We start from the raw sequence: 13656 nt of genomic DNA, 5'->3' as shown, positions 1-13656 counted from the left end.
ATGTTCTAAGTGACCTTGGACAATGTGGAAGCAATGGCGTAGCTATTTCTTTCGGGGGGTAATTCACCGTCTTATTTTTAGGTTTTTATTGTTGTCAGCACACTTAACACTTACACTGCCCTCTTGACAAAATTTTCAGTGTATGATACAGTGTTGCTAACGCAGCACGGTGTCCGTGGCAGACCGCTAGCTTATTCACATACGTTTAGAGTCTGTATAACTGGAAAACTCTTTATGTAAATGAAACTTACACCCGTTGAGCAGAACTCCCGGGAGAATGCTAATTTTTCCTTAAACTCGCTAGGGAGTCAGCAGGCTCTGTGTAAAGTGACGCTTCCAGAAATAGAACCGAAATATTCCTCTTAAGGTCACAAAGGTACCCCCGGCATCACCAAGCATGATGCCGCAGCGGGGACTCGGGAGGGGGTGGCCGGGTGGACTGGCCCCCAAGCGCCCTGCAGGCGTCCAGGGAGAGCCATGTGAGAGCCCTGCGCATGTGCGGGGACAGAGGGAAAAGCACAGGTCTTTCTTTCCAGAGCTTTCTGGACTGTTCCGATTTTCTGACATGTGTGTATCTCACTTTTCTAAGTGACTTTTAAACGTGACCTGAAGAAGCCCAGGGAGTTTGGGCCTGACCACACTGGCTGGGCCTCTGCCACTCCTCCAGCCCCAGCCCTGTCCAGCCCCCACCAGACCCACCCCACTCCTGGGCCCCCACCTCCAGGCCCCGCCCCCTGGCCCCCAAGCCCCTCCACCCCCACCCCTATGCACCCCTTCCAGGCCCCACCCTTGGGTCCCACCCTCCAGGCCCTATCTGTGGGCTTTCACATACCCCTGTCCCCAACAGTTCCCCACCCCAGGCCTCACCCCCTCCAGGACCCACTCCTTGGGTCCCCCACGCCCCCGCCCCGTCCTGGCCCTGAGCAGCAATACTGGTGTCCCCTCAGGTTTGGAGGCACATCTGCCTTTGGGAGGTAGCTATTTACAGACTTTTTGAAGCAGAAAATTCGGTGCAGCAGGGATGTTTAAAAATACCATGATTATATATATTTTTGGAATATTAAAATAAGAAGCGGAAATGATTTATGTGCCACATAATTTTTCAATTTTACACCCAATGCATATCGTCCAGTCCTACGTAAATACCAACACCGGTTTGCCGGTTTAGGATGGAGGATTCCAGAAAACGCTGAGGTTCTGTGGCCTGCAGCTCCACTGCAGGGCAGCAGCTATAGGAGCGCGGGAAGGGGAGGTGTGGGAGCCGACTGGGGGCGGTGACAGCCTGGATTTCGGTTTGCACCCACAGGGGTATCACTGAGGGTAACAAACCTCAAGGGGGCGGTGGCACAAACAAGGCCCCTTGCCTCAGTGACCTCGATGTCTTCCGGGGGCCCTGTGCCTCGGGCCAAGGCCGACTGCATGCTGGGAAACGCCAATGGGCTGGGACCAGGGCCCCCGCCCCAGAGAGAGCCAGGGTGCTGTCCCCACGCCCGGTGGGTGCTGCCCTGGTGTCCGTTCTCTCGGAGCCATGTTCCCCTCTCGCACAAGTGAGCACTTAAAAGAACGTTCCAGAAGAACAAGGCCCTGGTCTGGCCTTCTCAGGCAGCCCACGTGCACACAAGCTTGGTGGCCCTGTCGCCTGTCCCAGAGCCCACGTCTGGGGGGCGGGGCCCAGGTCAGCCCCGCCCCATCCGCCCTCCGAGGTGTGGCCGGGGGTCATGCTCTGGGACCCCCGCCTGCGGGTACTCACTGCAGCTTAGCGTCCACTGTGGGCCGGTCAGCAGGACCCACAACATCGGGGCCGGTGAAGATGCATTTTTAAAGTCAACTTAAAAAAAAATTGTTTTTTAAATTAATAGACTTTCCTTAAATTCTGAGAGTCTGGGTCCTGCAGCGAGCAGGGGGTTGGCCAAGTTCGGCCTGAAAGAAAGGGGCCGCCAGCGGAGGCTGGGGGCAGGCGCGGGAGGACGCAGGGTCCCTGGGCCTGGCTGACCGCCCTCCTTTCCCGTTTCCCACCAGGCCTCGCCAAGCCCATCGGCCTGGTGGAGGGGCCTGGGGGCCTGGGTCAGGGCGGCATGGCGGCCACCCTGCGCGAGGACAGCCAGGAGGCAGAGGGCAAATACGAGGAATACGGGTACAACGCGCAGCTCAGCGACCGCATCTCCCTGGACAGGACCATCCCGGACTACAGGCCCAGAAAGTGAGTAGGCGCCGCCTCCCGCAGCCCCCACAGCCCCGCGCCTCGGCCTGGAGCTCAGACGTGCCCGCCCAAGGCCGTGCAGGCGGCACTCGGTCGGGACCTGCACGTGGAGTCCACACCTGCGACTGCCCCAGCCCCTGGTGTCTCTGCCTTTGGTCGCGGTCCGTCCACAAGGACGCGGGTGCGCAGGCCTAAGAAGGCCGGGTTTGGGGCTTGGGCATGTGTCACTGCTTCTGGTCCCATAACTGCAGTGCCCCCCCCAACTCCCATCTAAAGGCGTCTGCTATTCCTGCCCCTCCCCCCCCCCCCCAAGTCCATCGCTGGCTTGGCCTGGCCTGTGGCCTCTCAGGACCGGGTCCTGGTCTGCAACATTGCATCCTGTTTGAAAGCTTGTTAGGTACCCTTGGCGGGGACAAAATTTGAACAAAATGCCGTATCAAGCAGACGTCATTACGTGAATAAAGTCTGCCAAGCTGGCACCTGGGCCCTGGAAAAGAAAGTCAGGCCCAGCCCAGCTTCTTTCTCTGGCTTTGTCTGCAGAAACCAGGCGGTGGGCAGGGAGCCCTGGACCGGGAGGTGCTCAGGCCCGGGCTGGGCCCTAGGGGTGATGGGCGGGGCCTGGGCCCTGGAGCAAACTATAGGGAAGGGGGCGGGGGCATTTCTGGACTGCGTTTCCCAGGCTCTGGTGTGGGAAGTGGTCCTGGAAGTCCCCGGATCGGATCCCGGCAGGCAGCCCGGAAGGAGGAAGCACGGGCAGGTGCATGTTGGGCGTGGTTGCAGGCGGAGCGCACGCGATGGGTGGGGGGGGCAGTCTGGGATTCAGGAACCAGGAGGCGGCCTCCAGGCTGGCCCGGGAGGCCGGGTGGCAGGATGTCCTACCGCCAGCTCCCGGTCAGTTGCTCTGAGCGCCCACAGACCAAGGGTGAGCAGGTGTCTCTCGTGAGCGCGCGCTGGCTGGCGGGAGCGCGCGTCTGTCCGCGCGGGGCTGGTGTGCGTCCGTGGCCCGGAGGGGACACTAGGTGCCGCCTGCTCTCTGGAGCCGCGCGGTGACAGCTCACTGCCTGGCTCCCCCGCTTTACCTGACTCGATCCCAGAGCGACTCCTCCTTGCCTGGGGGGCCCCCGATGCGGAGGCCTGGAGCGCGCGCTCCCGCGGCCTCAACCACCGCCACAGGTGAGAACATTGGTTTGTTTTCGAGGACACCGTTAATTCCGCGCGAGTAAGGCCGGCTCTCCTGTTGTGAGATGGAATGGTCTTTCTCCGAGTCAAACATGTAATTAAGTGTAAAACAGACGCAGGTGACGTCTAGATGCGACAAAGTCACAGACGGGCTTGAGTGACTCAGGTTTGGGACGTACCCAATCCGTGCTCAATGGGCGTGCGTGTGAGTGTATGAGAGTGCACTGTGTGCACGTGCGTGTGGATGTGTGTGTGCGTGTGCCCACGCATGAGTGTGCGTGGTCGTTCTGAGCGGCCACCAGTGTGCCCTGACCTTTGGAGCTGGACTGAAATCAGTTGGCGGTCACTGCTGCTGTCGTTGGGGGTTGTTCTTGGCTCCGAGCTGGGCACCCGGTGCCTCTCAGGAGCCCCGAGCCGCCCCAGGGTCAGTAACTCACTGGAGGGACTCACTTCCCTCAGCGAGGCCGTTACACCCCAAGGCGGTTTGTTAAAGGACAGAATAACCTCACGGAGAACAGGGCGGGGGGCCGGGGGCTGGGGGGGAGGGGTGGCAGGTGGGAGTTTCCAGCTGCCCCTCCCAGGGTGTCACATAGACAGCACTTAATTTTCCAGCAATGACGAGTGGCTGGACACGTGAAGAATTACAGTGAGGGCTCACTCGAGCCCTGGTGGCCGGGGTTTTATTGGCCGGGACCTCAGTCCCCGGCCCCCAGAGGTCTGGCTGAAACTGTGGCTCCAGGCTCAGCGGGAAGCAGTCTGCAGCACAGGCATCCCGAGAGGCCCAAGGCCCCACATAAGCAGTGACACTGTTGTCAGGCAGGATGTCCCAAGGGCTCAGAAGTCACCTCCAGGGGCTGACAAGGGCCAGGCCTTTTCCATGCACGTGCAAGGAGTGCCCCCCCCCCCCATGTCACTGATATGATCTTGGCACTCGGAGCCCCGGGGGCTTCTAGCCTCTAGAGACTCGGAAGCAGTAAGAGGTGGTATGTGTCCCTGTCTGCGTCCTCATCTTCATCTGATAGCAGTTGTGGCCATGAGGGAGGCGATGAGCTCCAGCCCATGGGTCCAGGGTGCCGGCCCCTGTCCCGCCGTGGCCAGCCCTGGGCTGGGGGCAGGGCTCTCCCGGTGGCCCTGCTGCGCCACCCTGCGTCGGGGCACTGCATTTGTACAACAGACGGGAGAGTGTGATAGATGCAATCGTTTGCGTCCGGAACCCGGTTCTCTTTCTCTGGGCACCAGCTCCCCCTTCCCACTTGGGGACCCGCAGAAACTTTCTGTTCCAGCTGCCGGGCAGATCACAGACTCGGGATTAAGGTGATTAGAGCATCATGTCCACCCACAGTGACTAGCTCGGGACTGTCACGTGGTCTGGGCCAGTCCGATCAGAGTGCACCTTGGAATTACCTCAGGTCATTGCGGAAAAATTCAGGTCTTTCAGTCAAAGTAAAACTGCAGTAATGGGAACCTGGTGAGCTGCACCATCTTATTATCATGAAGGGAAAGCTTGGAGTTCCCGCAACCCACCCTTGAAACCCAAGGGAAAATCCAGCGCAGGGCTTGGCCGAGCTGGGAGGTGGGGAGGAATCAGGTGCTATAGTAGGGGCACCTGGATCCAGCTGTTCCTGAAGCTAGCATCGCAATGCATTGTAAACAAATGAAAAGTCCTCTAGGCTCTGTAGTAAATTAGCTCGCGAGCGTGCACACATACACACGCTTGTAAATCTTTTGCTTAATCGATTTGAATTGTGTTTCCTGCTTCTTCAAGGTGCAAGGGCTCTCCCTGCCCCATCTGGCACATCCCTGCGCTTTGCTCCCGCACCTCACTCCGCTGGGATTTGCCTGCGCCGCGATGCCCCCTGGGCTTCCCTTTGAGGACTGAGACCCCCCTTCCCCTAGCGGCTCTCTAGGAAGGCTCCGTTTGCCAGAATAAACACTGACAGGGGCGATCCGTTCCCTGTCAGCCTCACGTTGCAGAAGAAGACGTCAGGGGCCCGCATTGACAGGCGCCTTAACTGACAGAAACCTGACTTTACGGAAACTCTGGCTGAAGGGGCACAGCGCCCGGCCTCCCTGGGGTGGGGTGCGGGTTTCATTTTTTTGCATGTTTATTTATATCCATTTCTTTCCCAAGAAGAAAAGAGGAGGCTCTGTGATTGCAACCTGCACAGAGCGGCTCCACCACGCACGTGTGCGTGATGAACCGGAAAGAGGCGCTTCGAGCCTTCCTGTCCCGCCCGGACCTGCTGCCGTCGCCCGGCGGACAGGTGGTGGCGGTCACTCACGCGCGGGGACGGCCCTGGAGCGCCCTTGGCTTAGAACACGGCCCAGCGCCTTGGGGGGGGCTTGCGCTCTTGTGCAGCTCAGCGAGTGCGGGGCCCACGCGAGTCCCTGGGGCTGCCCCGTGGCAGGGCTTTGAGGACTGGCATTGCCCACACTTTACAAGACGAGGAGACCGAGGCAGGAAAGGTCCAGTGTCTGCATTGGCCCGTAGGCCAGAGTTTGCCGAACCCTGGGGTGTGGCAAGCACTTCCCCCGTATCTCTCCTTCCCCACAGAGCCCGGTGTGGCTCGCTGTTTCCCGAAGACCAAGACCGAAGGCGAACTCTCTTCGCGATCTGCCCCTCCCCTGCCTCCAGGGTGGGATCTGTGTCCCGCTCCCCAAGACCGGCTGGCTGGCCGTCTGCTAAGGGAGGGCCGAGGTGAAGAGGGGGCTTCCGGGCTTCTTCCGGGCTAACTCCCCCTCCCCCCGCCCTTGGCTCTGGCTCAGTCCACCTGTCCTGAAGCCTAAACGTGTTTGCTCGGCGCGTCCTGTGGCCAGGCCCGCGAGCACACAGAGAGATGCCAGCCAGGGCCGGACACGCTACAGCCCCTACGGTCCTGTTTCAGCCCGGGTGACGGCCCACACGCAGCCCCCCCCGGCCCAGGCCCACCGGCCGAGGCCTCCCAGGAGCCACGACAGGAAATCAGGTGGGGGTTGCTGTGGCAAGGAGTGGGGGATGGGGGTAGCCACCCGTTGATGAGCCCACGGGAGGAAGGCCGGGCCGTTGCAGAGTGTGGAGCTCTGGGTTTGTGATGCTAGTGGTTGTTTTCAGGAATCTTCCATGTAGCCAAGCGTCAAGAGCCACACCTGGCACCCAGTAGGCCCCTCACCAAACGTCTACGGGTGACCCAGTGAATAAACACATGAATGCAATTCCGTCTACGCCCATTTCCAGCTTCCAGAGTTTGATTCCCTAGACGGCCTCGTGCTGTGCGGAGCCCACCATCCAACGAGGAACGGCCTTGCTGCTGGATTCTGATAGGTGCAGCCTGCACACATGAAACGTGGGCCTATGTGTGCACTGTACACGTGTTACGCGCGTGTGTGTTAACGGGTGCACATTTGTATCTGTGCACGTGTGCCTGTGTACATGCATGTATCTGTCACTGCATGTGCACATGTGCCTGTGTAGGTGTGTTAATATGTGGGCGTGTGTGCTGACACATGCTGTGTTCAAGTGTGTGCCTGTATGTGTCCAGATGTATTTGTGTGTGCATGTGCACTTGTGTCTGCACATGCTGTGTGCACCGTGTGCACGTGCCCATGTGTACCTATATGCACAAGTGCATATGCGTTTGTGTATTCATGTATGTATGCATGTGCATGCGTGTCTGTGTGTGCATGTGTGCCTTGTGCACATGGGTACATGCACACGTGTGTGCACGTGTGTCTGCACGTGCTGTGTGCATGCATGTGTGCACTTATGTTTCTGTGTATTCACATGTGTGCATGCATGTGGTTGCGTGCACCTATGCGTGCACATGTGTGTGCACGTGCACATGTCTGCACGTGCTGTGTGCATGCACATGTGCCTGTGTGCACGTTTACGTGCACATATGTATTTGTGTATGTCTGTGTGTGTGCGTGCATATGGGTGGGAGTCTGTGGGCACGTATGCATGCACACATGTATTTGTGTGTATGTGTGCACACGTGTGTGCACCTATGGATTTGTGTGTTCACATGTGTGCATGCACGTGCATGTGTGCCCACCCCCACCAACAGCTCTGTCCACTCTCAAACCAGAGTTCCCGCTCGCTCTCTCCCGTTAGACACAGTATCGATTTCTCTGTGTCTGGAGGTCGGTCGCTTTTCTAATTAAGCAGCAGCTTTAATTACGCCACAAAGCACATAACATAGATCTAGATTATTAGGACTGGCCCGCGGGGTAATAAAAGGGAGTCTGGCAAATCCAAATTAAACAGGATCATAAACATGAGCGGCCGCGCCCCAGCTTGTCCTACACCGTGGGCAGCGATGCCCCCTGCTGCGTGTTTGCAGAGCCTTCGTGCGCATTAACGGTCTCAGCTGCGAACAGCCTGGCCATAGACTCTAAGTGGGATTTAGTGGATGGAGATCCAGGTACCTCGCGCCCAGTCCCAGCTGCTCTGATACCTCCAGGGTCCAGGGTCTATGGGGAGGGCCGGGGTCCCCGGTGAGGGTGGGGATCTCCAGGGGGTGGCTTGAACCTGAAGAGGAGGGCAGAGGCTCCCGCCCCTCTGCTCCCACGCCTGAGGACTTGCGGGCTCAGCAGCAGAGCCCGTCCACATGGCAGGGCTGGCTATAAAGCCTCCTAGGCTTTCGCTTGCCCCTTCGCCGGCCAGGGTCTGTCCTCAGAAGCTCCAGGGGCTGCTGGGACTGGCGACAGAAGACCTCCGTGCTCAGCTGGCCTCTGGCAGGTCAGAGACCCTGGGGGTGTCTGAGGGAGAGCCTGGGGTGGCTGGAGGTCACGGGCCCCTTGGGTGTGCGCCGCGCCTCCTGCAGGAGAGGAGTGTGTCCCCACGTCAGGAGGAGAAGCCCGCTGCTCCCCCGGGAGGGACGCTGCTTTTCATTCCCTCTCCGACCTGCGGTTATTTCTCCAGCAGCCCAGAGGGCGTCCCCATCAATTGCCATTAGTGTCGCTGCCGCGGCCCCGTTTCCTGAGAGGCCGCCGGGCCCTCGGAGGCGGCTTTCAAGAGCCTCGTAGCCACCCTCTGCCCTGCAGGTTTATAAATCCTCTCGGAAACGCCTCTGAGTTGAAGATTTACTGCCTCTCCGGCTCTGGGAGGGGGTGTCGAGTCACAGCCCCGGCCCTGGAGGCACAAAGCCCGGCCCCTCCGCCGGCAGTGACCCGACACACTCGCTCCAACCCACATGCTGGGCACCTGGTGCTTATTTGCTCAGCGGATTCCCCACTGTAGCTACATTCACATTCCTGGACTCAGAGGCCAGAATCGGACGGGGCGCACGGGATGGCTTCTCGGAGTGGGACCTTCGGGGCTCTGCTGGCATCCTGCAGAGGCGGGCCGCTCAGTGGCCAGGCTGGCATCACCTGGGGGTTGTCGCGCATGTGCGTGCCCGTCGCCAGCGGTCCCCCAGAGCACCCACCCGTGGCGGTGGGACTGCTGCTGCGGCTGCCCGGGGCCCTGAGAACGAAGGCCTCCTGCTCCTCGTGACCCTGCTCGGAGCACTGGCGTTGCCTCGCCCTGCTCTGCGGGTGGGAGGCGGCCGCGGCGTGCGGGTCCCTGCAGAGAGGAGCTCAGGGGCACGGGAGTAGGTTTCAGACCGTGCGTGACAGTGTTTGGGATACACGGGCTGGATGACACTCCGTGGAGGAGTAGGGTCCCCCTAGGGAGAGAGGTATTCTCGGTTGGTGATAACAGTTTCAGATGAGAAGCCCAACTCAGCCGGAAGTGGCTGCATGGTGATGAGATCCCGGACCTCACATGACAAGTGTGCAGTTGGGCTCCATGCTGGTGTGACTGGCAGCAGCTCACAGCCTCAGGGACCCGGGCTCTCCCCAGTTCTCTGCTCTGCTACGTCCAGAATGTCGGGCTTCTCCCCGCATGGGCACAACATGGCTGCAGCTGCTCCCTGTATCACATCCTCACACACCAACTTCCCCAAGGGCTAGAACAAACATGTTCCCGCGTCTTGTCTCTGTTCAGCAACAGAGGAAGCTTTCTCAGAAGTCCCTGCGGACCCCTCCTCGGGTGTCCTGTCCGTCTGTCCATCTGCCCTATCAACTGTGAAGACAGATGCTTGTCTGCTCCTCTCTACTCCTGTGCAATTTGGTTTGTCCCGTCTCCGGCCTCTTAGGATTGTGGGGACACCCTGGTCTCAGGTACCGGGGCTGGCCGAGGATTCAGCCGAGGGGCTAGCAGGTGGCACTCTCCCTGCCGCCACGGAGAGGGGACCCCGAGCTGGGGCTGTGTGCTGAGAGCAGGGTTAGGACGAAGCCCTGTGCTGAGAAAGCCCAGCTCCTGTGGATGGAGACTTGTCGAGACGCGGTGGCAGCAAGACGTGCTGGGCCAGGCTGAGCCCCGCCCCCCTCCACGGCACCCCGCAGCTCAAGGAAGGTGTCCCCACAGGGTGCGTACGGTCAGCGTTTGGGCTGGCGCTGGGTCAGGACCCCTTCAATCACCAGTGACAGAAAATCCATCTCACACTGGCTTCGGCTAGAACAAGAGACGGGGCAGGGGGCGTGGGGAGCAGAAGCTCGTGAGAGCCACCCAGCCACCCGTGGAATCGCCCGTGGCAGGGTCCCCGAGCTGTGGCTCCACCGCGCAGTCCTGAAAGCAACTGCAGTCCCGAGCCGACGAGAACTTCACCATCAGCGGAAGGAGCTGGGCGCGGGGCCGCCTGCTTCAGGTGACATGCGGCCTGTGCCCCAGTGACACAGGCGAGCCCACGAGCTGCAGCCCCCCGACAGGGCGTGGTAACTCTGCTGTTGTCCAGACTGCGGCAGACACGGGTTTTATCGCTTCACTAGCTGTCCCGCTAGATGCTCGGTGAGGCCGCTTCCCGCGCGCTCGGCGTCTCCCACGGGCTTTGTTTTCGTGGGGAAGGGAGCGCGTCACGAATAAGAGAGAGGATGTTCGTGCAGGTTTGTGCTGGGCCAACGTGAGCCGCATACGCACGTTTCTAATACAAACAACTTGCAAGCTGCACGTGTTTGCCACGGGCGAGACTCGTAAGTGTAGGCGAGCGTAGTGGGGGAGGTGGTGTCACCCCCCATGCGCTGGAAGGACTAATTAGAACATCCGGCCGCAGTGAGCAGCCGCCTCTGTCCTGTGAAACCCCAGGGCCCAGGACTTCCTGCGCGTCCCCCCCCTGGACGGAAATCAGGCCCACGGTGTCCTGCCTGTCTCCTGTGGGGCAGTGATGGGGGCCCAACTTCGAGTGCACGCAGTGCCCACGCCAGCCCCTCCCAGCTGGCGCTGTCTTGCAGGGTGCGCAGTGGGCGGGCATGGCTGCACCCCATGCTGGAAGACTGGGAGGGGGCTGGCGTGGGCAGGACGGGCCTCGCGGGATGACACCTCTGGTCCAGATGTGGAGGCTGCCCCGGGCTGACCTGGTCTTCCCACGCCGCCTGGGGGAGAGGCTTGCGCCCCTCGGAAGACTCCAGGCACGGAGCCCACCATTCCCATGGGTGGCGGGGGCCTGGGGCAGCAGCGCCATCAACCCCAGCCACGCCCTCTCTCCTTCCCCCCTTCCCCCCTCCCCCCTCCCCAACAGAACCCCACGTTCAGCTGGGCCCAAGCCCCTCTCCTGCCTCCCTTGAAGCGGTCGTGGTTGTGGCTAAGAGGTCACAGCCTGGCCAGTGGGACACACGTGGACATGGGGGAGGTGTGCCTGGGGGCGAGGGGTGACCTCCCCTCCTTCCCTGCACCTGCGGATGAAGCTGGAGCTGCGTCTCTGGCAGGCTCGGCAACCGCCCCACGCTTGGCACAGCGACGCGGCAGAAGGGCCTGGCCGCTCACACCTCAGCGTCCGGCCGCCCCGAACCGCGTCTCCAACACGGACACAGAAGTCAGCATCCGTCCGTTTACACCACTCCTGTGTCCCCCAGGCTGTCCCCACAGCCATGTCCCCCCCAGCTGTCTTGCAGCCACTCACAGACACACGTGGGTGTTCCTGGGCCCAGGGAGGGGACAGCCCACGCCCAGGAGATGAAGCCAGCTCAGTTTCTGTCACACCCAGGGCTAGAAGCGTCAGTGTCTGCCAAGCTCTGTATTAAATCTAGCCCATGTTTTACAATTGTCGTGACCACAATCAATGGACTATTTTTATAAGGCCGTCTGGACAGCACCGGATCCCATAACAGATGTGACCTGTTGATTTTCTAATCCCCAAATGGGACTTATTCTGGCTGGAGGAACGAAGTGAAAAGAATCTCAAGGAGGAACATCCCTTCGTGTGAAGAATTTCTCCCAGACCCTGGTTTCGGAGACAGAGATAGGAAGACGGACAGATTACCTGGTGAATGCCATGGCTCAGGGGGTCCACTGTGCACTTCAGGCCCCCGAACTAGTTCCTAAAACAGAGTGCCCTGAAATCATCCAGAGAACCGCCCCAACCCAGCACGTGTGTGTCCAGGCTGCCCAGCCCTGAGCTGAGAGCACCAGCCTGCTTCATCAGCTGGAAATTCGGGGGCGCGCTACCCTGGCCCGGGGCGTTGTCCCACACCCAGGCAGGCTCCCCGTGGACCCCCCCTCCTGTGTCCTGCCTTCCCCGTGTGTTCCATGCGGACGGTGTCACCTCACGGCCTCTAGGGCATGCACCTGCTCTTTGATCACCCGGTGTTTGACCAGACACGAGGTCTGACCCTGGCTCCTCAGAGCAGGGTCAGGTGCCCACCCACGACAGTGCTCCAGCGCACCTCATTCCTGGGTTGCCCCCATCAGAGGCGGAGGTGACCCACTGTTGTTTGCCCCACCCCCCCCATTCTCAGATCTGCCCTACGGGATGTCTGGCGGAAGAACCTTGGTTGTGACCCACAGCGAGCTGGACTCCCGAGGGGCGGTGCCCTCAGGCCTCGCAAAGCCCGGCTGCAGCCCTGGCTCTGACTCAGACCTCCCTCTGCCTTTCTCTTTATGGGCACCTGTCATTGGAATTAGGGCCCTCCTGAAGCCCAGCGTGTCCTCACCTTGAGATCTGTAATGTAAGTGCGTCAGCAAAGTCCCTATTTTCCAAAGGTCATATCCGTGGGTTCTTTTGTGGAGGAAAATGGCACCTTTCAACCCACAACCACAAGGAAGACTCTTCAACGTGGAAGCCCACGGAACAAACCATCAGCACGGTCGCGCGCCCTTCCTCCCGCTAGGAGCGCAGAGGGAAAATCTGGGGAGAGAGTCCCCGTGCGGGAGGCCGGGCGTCAGCATATCCTGGGCTCCTCTGTCTTCCGTGGGACCAGCTTCCGGCTGTGGAGCGTGGTCTTCGCGAGGCCTCCTTCCTGACTCTGGGACTCCGGAAGTGATGTGACCAAGTGTAAGCCAATCAGAGCGCCCCGTTTCCTCGGAACGCTGCGATTGGTCCAAGCACGACACGTCGCCCAATCAGCGGAGGAGACACAGGAGGCTTTCCCACGTGTCCTGGAGACAAGACTCGGCTCCCCCCCCCCCCCCCCCCCCCCCCCCCCCGCGCGTGCGCTGGAGACGGGACGGAGGAAGCAGGGCCGCAGAGGAGAGGCACCAGCGGGGTCCTGCCGCGTCCACCGAGCCCCTGGCCGAGCAGGCCCGAAACCACCACACCCCTGGACTTGTCACAGAGGCGACCGGCAAATCCGCTTAGGTCAGTTTCCTTGATTTTCCATCCCTCACATTGTATTTGCCGGATGTCCCTGCCCAGCAGAGAATGGAGTGTCTCTGGAAGGTTCTGTCGCCCCGCTTTTCTGGGAGGCTTGTGCTCTCCCCAAAGTGGCTGCAGCCTGGGAGCCCCGTGTGTGTTTCCGGAAGCGGCAGCGGCGTGAGCTTGCGGAAGGACGTTTTCCGTGCGGCGGAGGCTGCGGTGAGTGGCCGCCATCCACACGCACAGGCAAGAGCCGGTTGTCTGGCGGGAATGCCCACATCACGTGGAAGGTCGCTGAGAACAGGCTCCTCGCAGGGGCCACCAGCATCCTGTCCCCCACCGCCAGCAGGGGAGCCGGAGGAGAGGGGCCCTGCGCGTCCCGCAGTGATAACCCCCGCGACTCCCGGCCCAAGCTGTGGAGAGGCAGGCGGCATCGCGGAGGGTGGAAAGGGGCGCCGTGAACCCCGAGTCGGGGCACGCTGCCCCCACATCCCGCCGCACCAGCGCCGCCTCTGCCTCTCCTCGCTCCTAGCGCACCCACTTGCGAGGTCCGTGCCCCCCAGTGCTCACATGGCTGGTTCCTCCCCATCCTTAGGGTCTTTTGTGGGCTCAACTGTGTCCCCCAAACCCACACGGGGGAGCCCTGAGCCTGAGCACCACGAGATGTGACCATGGGTGGAGTCAGCGCCC

At 60.9% G+C, this 13656-nt stretch overlaps 1 protein-coding gene and 1 long non-coding RNA gene across 4 annotated transcripts in view; one reads left to right on the top strand and one right to left on the bottom strand.

Moving 5' to 3' along the window:
* GALNT9 (polypeptide N-acetylgalactosaminyltransferase 9) overlaps window positions 1–13656 on the top strand; it is a 66048-nt gene that overhangs the window by 23478 nt on the left and 28914 nt on the right. For all 3 annotated transcript variants that reach the window (XM_029921286.1, XM_029921284.1, XM_029921285.1), the window contains exon 2: window positions 2020–2200. In XM_029921286.1, coding sequence (XP_029777146.1) covers window positions 2020–2200 — 181 coding nt within the window. The remainder of the gene's footprint in view (window positions 1–2019; window positions 2201–13656) is intronic.
* LOC115277256 lies at window positions 11391–12435 on the bottom strand. The gene is made up of 2 exons (XR_003902328.1): window positions 12326–12435; window positions 11391–11616 (listed from the first exon to the last, which is right to left on the bottom strand). It is a non-coding gene; the product is annotated as an uncharacterized LOC115277256 (long non-coding RNA).

Source organism: Suricata suricatta, chromosome 14 (assembly GCF_006229205.1).
Source record: "Suricata suricatta isolate VVHF042 chromosome 14, meerkat_22Aug2017_6uvM2_HiC, whole genome shotgun sequence".
NCBI classification, from domain to species: Eukaryota; Metazoa; Chordata; class Mammalia; order Carnivora; family Herpestidae; genus Suricata; species Suricata suricatta.
This window is presented reverse-complemented; position numbering and strand designations above follow the sequence as displayed.